The 8296-nt window shown below is 34.0% G+C and overlaps 1 protein-coding gene across 1 annotated transcript; it reads left to right on the top strand.

Annotated features, from left to right (window-relative positions):
* Positions 1-3488: 3488 nt before the first annotated feature.
* On the top strand, positions 3489-5509 carry LOC108753309 (histone-lysine N-methyltransferase SETMAR-like). The gene is made up of 4 exons (XM_018494791.1): positions 3489-3674; positions 3724-3942; positions 5292-5315; positions 5408-5509. Exons 1-4 carry the CDS (start codon positions 3489-3491, stop codon positions 5507-5509), a joined length of 531 nt encoding a protein of 176 aa, XP_018350293.1.
* The last annotated feature ends 2787 nt before the right edge of the window (positions 5510-8296 follow it).

Here is an 8296-nt window from a genome sequence, read left to right as displayed (position 1 = left end):
CCCCCCCCCCCCCCCCGATGGGTGTCCCTTGCGGGTCGGAATTATTATTTGTATTATATTTGTCCTGTAGTTTTATTTATATTAATAATAAGTAATTGAGTATTATATGGATATATTACTAATATTTATTATTTAAATTATTCATTATTACTTATAATTATTATTTTAACAATTATAGGATATGTATTTATGTTTATGGGGTGATTTTCTAATTCTATATATTCTTTAATTGGAGGGGTTCGGGCTATTTCTTAAACTTTATCTTATGAGGTTAGATTAATTATTATTTTTTTAGTATTAATAATTTTAAGAGAGAGATATTTATTTATAGATTTTGTGACAGTTATATATGTGGTATGGATTAATAGTTATACCTTTATTTATGGTTTTTTTTTAGAGTTTTAGCTGAGTTAAATCGTAGACGTATAGATTTTGTTGAGGGTGAGTCAGAGTTAGTGTCAGGCTTTAATGTGGAATATTTTAGAGGTTTATTTGCTATAATTTTTATAGCGGAATATGGGATAATTATTTTTTTTTAGATATCTTATAGTTGATATTTACAAGATTAATGATATCATGATTAGTATGAGTTTATATAAATTTAATGGTATTTTTAATTATTTTAATACGGGGTGTTTTACCACGAATACGGTATGATGAATTAATGTATTTATGTTGAAAGATTATTTTACCATTTATGTTAAATTATATAATTTTATCATAATATACAGGGTGCGGCGCCAAAATCCGGACAAATTATATATTTTTTTTCTATACATGTTTCATTGCTACAATGAAAAGATTTACAAAATTTGTTTAACTCCATTGTTTGTCAGGCCATAAAGAACATATTCACTCAATATATCCCCCGCTTGCTTGAATGACCGCCTCCATTCTCGGTCTGAAGCGTGCGTAGGCACGCTTTAATGCGTCACGGTTCATATCGGTGAATGCCGCTTCAATAGCGGCTCTCAATGATGCGACGTTTGGATGTCTGGACTTGTTTGTGATCCTTTCAACCACGCCCCATACATAGAAGTCCAAAGGATTCAAATCTGGGCTGTTGGGAGACCAGAATTCTTTCGACCAAAACATGTCGACGTTGTCCGACAACCAATTTTGCACCAAATGACTTGTGTGGGCGGGCGCACCGTCCTGCTGGAAAACATATGGCTTTCCAGCCGACACAGTTTCCATCCACGGCTTCACTACATTTGTCAGAACACGCAAATAAACTTCTTTTGTGACATTTTCCCCTTTGTTAAAAAAAACGCCCTCCTTCGAGTGGAATTTCCTCGCCGGTGTTGCAGAACCTTCGTTGGACTTCTCCGACTCATGATACTTTGCGAAGACATCATACACAGTCGATCTCGGATACCCGAAAAACCGAATGATTTCTGTCGCCGAGCGCCCGGCGCGAATACTTTCGATAATCGCTGCTCTTCGGTTGTACTCCGCACTTGGTTTCAACATTGCGACTGTTTCGAGGTTATGATGGTTTAGTACATGCGTCAAGCTATTTTGACTGCCAATCGCGACATCTACCAATGGTATTGAACGGAGGAAATTTCAATTTGAAATTTGTTCGGATTTTGGCGCCGCACCCTGTACATTTTTATATGTACCATATTAGTGTATTAAAAAGTGAATTGAGGAAGTAAAGTAGGTTTAATAATTATAAAAATGTATATAATATTTTAATACAATATATATTTATTTAATAATTGTAAATAATTTTAGGTAGATAGATGATAGAGATAATGATCTTTAAGATTTGTTAGAAGTTATATTAGATTAGAATCAGGAATAATTTATAATGAAATATACTATTTGAATTGAAAGAAAAATAAATATAAAATATGAAAAAATTAATAGAAAGTTAGTATTTCTTTTATGTGTTTTCAAAACACATATTTATTCAAAATCATTAATTATTATTATTATTATTATGAGATTTGTAGAATGAGAATGGAATATAGAAAAATAGTTTTAATTTTAGTTTTTAACGTTAAGAGTTTAAAAGTATAGTTTTAATATTAAGAGTTTAAAAGTATAATTTATTTAATTAATAATTATTTATAGATAATATATTTTCATATTTTGTAGTTAAATGAAAGAGTAATAAAGAATATGAAGTATATTCATGTAAGAATTTGATTAATTAAAATGTAAGGATTTTCAATTAGTTGTGCGCCTGCTCAGGTTAAAAGAATAAAAATATTAATGAATATTCAGAAGATAAGTTGATTAAATATAATGTTTGATGAAGAATATTAACATATTTTGATTTAATAAGAGGAAGAGAGAATATAAAATTGAAATTGATATTAAAAGAGCAATAACTCCTCCTAGTTTATTTGGAATTGATCGAAGAATGGCATAAGCAAATAAAAAGTATCATTCAGGTTAAATATGAGTAGGTTACTAGAGGGTTTGCTGGAGTAAAGTTATCTGGATCTCTAAATATATATGGGTATTGTATAATAATGATTAAAAATAAAAAAATAATTAAAGTGAATCCTATAATATCTTTTTGAGTATAATAGGGATGAAAGTAAATTTTATATAGATCCCTATTAATTCCTAGTGGGTTAGAAGATCTTGTAGAATGTAAAAAGAATAGATGGATAAAGATAAATAAAATAATAATGAATGGAAGAATAAAATGAAAAGAAAAGAATCGATTTAGAGTTGAGTTATTGATTGAAAATCCCCCTCAGATTCATATTACTAATATGTTTCCAATATAAGGAATAGTTGATACTAGATTTGTGATTACTGTTGCTTCTCAGAAGGATATTTGGCCTCAGGGAAGAACATAACCAAGAAATGCTGTTAATATGGATAGGAAGAAAATTAAGACACCAAAAATTCAGGTATTATTTAAATTGAATAAGTTATAATAAATATTTCGTCTAATATGTATTGGGTTGTTCAGAAAGTAATTTTGTTTTTTCCCAATAGAGGACTTTTTCATAGCTAACTTTACACTTAAGCCGCATAATCATTATATATTTTGACAGCTGATATAGCAAGGCTTCCTTGTGAAAAAAGTTTGATTTTGATTCTACGCAGTAGTTTTTGGTTGGTGCCCTATCAAATATGGAAAGTAAAAAGCAGCATTTTCTGCATATTTTACTTTTTTACTATCGAAAAGGTAAAAATGCTGTTCAAGCAAAAAAAAATAATCCGATGTGTATGGAGAAGATGTATTGACAGAACGCCAGTGCCAAAACTGGTTTGCAAAATTTCGATCCGGCAATTTTGATGTTGAAGATGCACCACGTTCTGGAAGGCCAGTTGAAGCTAATGAAGACACAATAAAGGCATTAATTGATGCAAACCGGCGAAGAACAACTCATGAGATCGCTGAGAGATTAAATTTATCAAATTCGACCGTTCATGATCATTTGAAACGCCTAGGTTTAATCTCAAAGCTCGACATATGGGTTCCTCATGTTCTTTCGGAAAGAAATTTGTGCCGTTACATGGATCATTTTCTTGACGTCTGTGATTTATTTCTCAAACGTCAAGAAAATGATCCATTTTTGAAGCGCATCATCACTGGGGACGAGAAATGGGTTGTCTACAACAATGTTAAACGCAAGAGATCATGGAGTAAAAAACATGAACCGGCTCAAAGCACTTCGAAAGCCGATATTCATCAAAAAAAGGTGATGCTATCTGTTTAGTGGGATTTCAAAGGAATCGTTTTTTTTTTAGCTTCTACCGGACAACACAACGATCAATTCTGAAGTGTACTGTCATCAGCTGGACAAATTGAATGATTCATTTAAACAGAAAAGGCCAGAATTGATCAATAGAAAAGGTATAGTGTTCCACCAAGATAATGCGAGACCTCATACAAGTTTGGTAACTCGCCAAAAGCTTTTACAGCTTGGATGGGATATACTGCCACACCCACCATATTCTCCAGATCTGGTACTTTCTGATTATTATTTGTTCCGGTCTCTACAAAATTTTTTAGACGGTAAAACCTTTACTTCAATGAGGAAGTCAAAAATCACCTGGATCAGTTTTTTGCCATCAAAGAACAAAAATTTTATGAGCGTGGAATCATGCTACTGCCAGAAAGATGGCAAAAGGTATTGGACCAGAATGGACAATATATAATTCAATAAAATATTTATTCACTATAAGAAAATCGTCTTTCACTTTCATAAAAAAAAACGAAATTACTTTCCGAACAACCTAATATATATATAAAAATAAAAAAAAGAGGCTCCATTTATATGAATGTTACGTATAATTCATCCGTTAGATACATTTTGAATAATGTGAATAATTCTGTTAAAAGCAATATTAATATTTGGACAATAGTGTATAGATAGAAATAAGCCTCTAATGATTTGGATTATGAGGAAAAGTCCTAAAAGAGATCCAAAATTTCATCAATAGGAGATATTGAAGGGAGAAGGTAAGTTTGTAAACTGTTTGATTATTTTATTTATTCATATAAATAAATTTATTTATTCAGATAAATAAAAATTAGTGTTTGTTTATAGATGTATAAATAACAGGGAGGGAATACTTAAAAATATAATAGAATTAATTGATAAAGAAGTTAATTTTTATTTAATATGCATTAGTTTAAATAATATAAATATTTAAGTTGGAATAAGATAAGATATTAAAATATATGGGATGAGTTAATTAGTATTGGTATTATTATTGTTTAAATGAAAATAAATTTAAAATAAGTTAGTTGATTTTACGTAATGGGGCATATTTAATTGAACAAGTTTTAATAATTAAAAATATTGATAGTAAAAGAAAGATCATGCAGATTAATATAGTGTTGGTGTAGGGATGTATATAAATGGGAGAGATGTTTTCAAAAATTTTTTTATTTAGGTTGATGGATAAGTTAAGATTAAGAAAATTAGAGTTTAAAAAAGATGAATAAAAATGTAAATTAAATTTTATTCTTATTATAAACATAGATATGTTTATGGAGAAAGCTAGGAGAAGAAAAGGTTTAATATTAAAGTTATTTTTTATATTAGAAATGAATCTAATAAAATATAGAAAAATAATGAGTAGTCCTCTATATAATTAAAGTTAGAAATATAATAATTAAGTATATATAATTTTTTGATCAGAATGATATTATTCTAAAAATTAATATGATATGAATAATTAGTAAAATAATTATATTGTAGATCTGATATTAAAATAATTTAAAATAGTTAAAATTAAAAATATAATTAAGAATATTATGAATAAAAAGATGGTAAAGATTATATTAGATATTTTGTTCATAATTATAGATGTTAATAGGACTTCCGTTTCCGGTGAGTAACTGAAAGGTTCGATAAACTGTTGCTGCCAAATAAATTAGATTGTATTCTGCATCTTTGTGCCCGCGGGCGTTATTCTGTTTCAGGACCTAGGCAAGTTAGAAAGTGCCACAAGTTACTGTATTTTTCACGGGAAAATCGAGAGTTCCCGGAAGATTACTTCAGGTAAAGTGGCAGAATTAACATAACCTAAAAGTGAGAACGATCGCCACGTGTGGTGATAGCCACGTTTCGTACAAGTGGACGGGGACAGGTGCTGCCATCTATTGAGGGAGCAAGGCGTAGCGTTACAGCCATCGATGACGGCGTGACAAGTACGATAGAGGGAGAGAGAGAGAGAGAGAGAAAAGGAGAGAGAGTAAACGGCAGTAGAGGGAGCAGGTGAGCACGAACACGGTGCAGCACGGAGAAAAGGGTATGAGTGAGAGGTTAGAGATAGAGAAGGAAGATACCGGCTCAGAGGCGGAAGCATCGAATAGTAAGAGGGGAGAAGTAGAAGAAGCGAGAGTGGGGAAGAGAGGGAGACCATCCAACGCGGAAAAGCTGGGAAGGGAGAGAAGCAACAGTAGAGAGAGTGTATCGAGTATTTCATCGTGGCTGTGGAGGAGGGGAAGAGAGCAGCAAGACAGCGATAGTGAGGGTGAGGAGAAGGAAGGGAAACGGAGGAAGACGACTGAAATAATAAAAGATACAGAAAAGGCGAAAATAGTAGAAATGGAAAAGATTGAAAAAATTCTGGAAAACATGGGGGAGAATCAAGAAAGGTCTAAGAAAGAAATTATCAAGAAAATAGAGGATAGTAATAGAGACTTAGAAAAGAAGGTAATGACTGAGCTGAAGAAAGAGCTGGAAAAAATGAGTGAAGAGAATGCGAAAGTGATAGAAGAACTGAAGAAAGAAAATGTGGAATTACGAAGAGAGGTGACGGAGCTAAAAAAGAGAGAGGAGGAAAGAGAGAGAAGAGAAAGGAAGAAGAATATTGTGATTAAGGGAGAGCAAGTTGAGGAAGGAACAGAGAGGCAGGTAGTAGAAGATCTATGTAATGGAATATGTGGAGAAAAAATAAGAGTGAAAGAGGTAAGGGTTATTGGCAAAGAAGAGAAAATGATTTTAGTGGAATTAGAAAACTTTGAAGAAAAGAGGAAGATTATGAAAAATAAGTATAAGCTAAGAGGGAAGAAAATATATGTGGATGAAGATATGACTAGAAAAGAGAGGGGGATACAGAAAAGGGTAAGAGAATGGGCATATCAAGAGAAGAAAAAAGGAAGGATGGTAAAAGTCGGATACGCAAAAGCATATATAGGAGAAATAAAGTATGTATGGAACTATGAGAGGGACAGAATGGAAATCGAAAGGGATTTTGCGAGAGCGGCGAGGGTAGAATAAACGGAGAACAAGCCGAAGAGATGAATGAAGGTGAAGATGGAGAACAAGGGAGAGATCGACGGCTGGAGAGAGAGACGGTGGAGGATGGTAGAACAGAGAAGAAGGAAGAGATATGTAGAGATAGAGTAATAGATAAGAGTGATAGCAGTAAGAGTGAAAGAGAAGGGGGGAATGATCGTAGGGAGGGGTGGGAGAGTGTGAAAGGAAGGGATGAGAGTGCAGGGAAAAGGAGAAGGTTAAGGGGAGAGGAAGAGAGTGAAGGCGTGAGAATAAATGTGAATGAATGTCGTTTGGATGAGAGAGAAAGAGAAAGAGATGGGAAAGAAGGTAGAAAGAGGGGAAGAATAGGAAGGAGGGAGGGTAAAAGGGAAAGGAGGGGAGGTATAGATAAGAAAGGCGGGGAGCCCTCGGACAATGGGGATGGAAGCATAGTACATAAGGGTAAAAAGCAGAGGGATGACGTAGAATTAAAGGATAATAAGGGGGAAAAAAATAAGAATATTAACTGCAATAGTAAAGGAAATAAGGGGGGTATGAAAGTTATATTTTGGAACGTAGCAGGAATAGAAAATAAAGACGAGGATTTTTGGGAATTTATACAGGAATTTTTTTTATTTGATATTGTAAATTTGACAGAAACATGGTTAGAAGAGAAAAGATGGAAGAAATTTAGCAATAGATTGCCAGGGGGCTGGAGGTGGAAACACCAAGCAGCCAGAAGAGAAAGTAGAAAAGGTAGAGCGATGGGGGGGATTATTACGGGGGTGAAGGTGGAAGTCAAAGAAATAGCTACAGATAGAATAGAGGAAGAAGGAATCCAAGAAAGGGAAGTAGTACATGGGAATGAGATTTGGAGAATTGTGACGTTATATAATAGATTAAACGGGGGCCAGGTATTATTAGACTTAGATGAAGGAGTGAAAGGGGAGGAGGAGAAAAATCTACTCATAGGGGGAGATTTCAATGCTAGAATAGGAGAGAGGGGGGGTGGGGGTAGAATAAGTGAGGTAGGGATGGAGGAGGAAAGAAAGTCAAAGGATAAGGTGGTGAATAAGGAAGGTAAACAGCTTCTAGAATTGATAGAGGATAGAGGGTGGATAATATTGAACGGAAATAAGGAAGGAGATGAGGAAGGAGAGTGGACATTCGAAGGGAAGGGTCAAAGAGTGGCAAACTCAGTGATAGACATAGGGGTAGTAAATTGGGCAGCGTGGGAGAAAGTGGACAGATTTGAGGTGGGTGTGAGAATAGAATCAGATCATCAACCGGTGATGGTGAGAATAGGGGAAGTAAGAGAGACAGAGGGGGGGACAAAGGCAGAAGAGTCGGAAATAAAATATCAGGACTGGTCAGAGGAGGGGGAAAACGAGTATAGGAAAAGATTAGAGAGGGTAGAATGGAATGGTAAAGGGGTAGATAGGGGTGGGAGGAATTGGAAGAGGTGGTGAGTAGAGCGACACAATATAAAGTTATGAAAAAGTGCAAGAAAGTAAGGTGGAAACCTTGGTGGGATAGAGAGTGCAGAGAGAGTAAACGGGCAGCACAAAAAGCGAAAAGGAAATTTAGGAAGGCGGAAGGGGAAGAGA

The sequence above is a fragment of the Trachymyrmex septentrionalis genome, unplaced genomic scaffold (assembly GCF_001594115.1).
Source record: "Trachymyrmex septentrionalis isolate Tsep2-gDNA-1 unplaced genomic scaffold, Tsep1.0 scaffold689, whole genome shotgun sequence".
Taxonomy (NCBI): domain Eukaryota; kingdom Metazoa; phylum Arthropoda; class Insecta; order Hymenoptera; family Formicidae; genus Trachymyrmex; species Trachymyrmex septentrionalis.
This window is presented reverse-complemented; position numbering and strand designations above follow the sequence as displayed.

Coding starts and splice junctions, on each gene's coding strand:
- LOC108753309 (XM_018494791.1), top strand. CDS start 3,489: ATGGATCATTTTCTTGACGTCTGTGATTTATTTCTCAAACGTCAAGAA. Junction 3,943..5,291: donor CACCATATTCTCCAGATCTG/GTACTTTCTGAT, acceptor TCATAATTATAG/ATGTTAATAGGACTTCCGTT. Junction 5,316..5,407: donor TAATAGGACTTCCGTTTCCG/GTGAGTAACTGA, acceptor ATTCTGTTTCAG/GACCTAGGCAAGTTAGAAAG.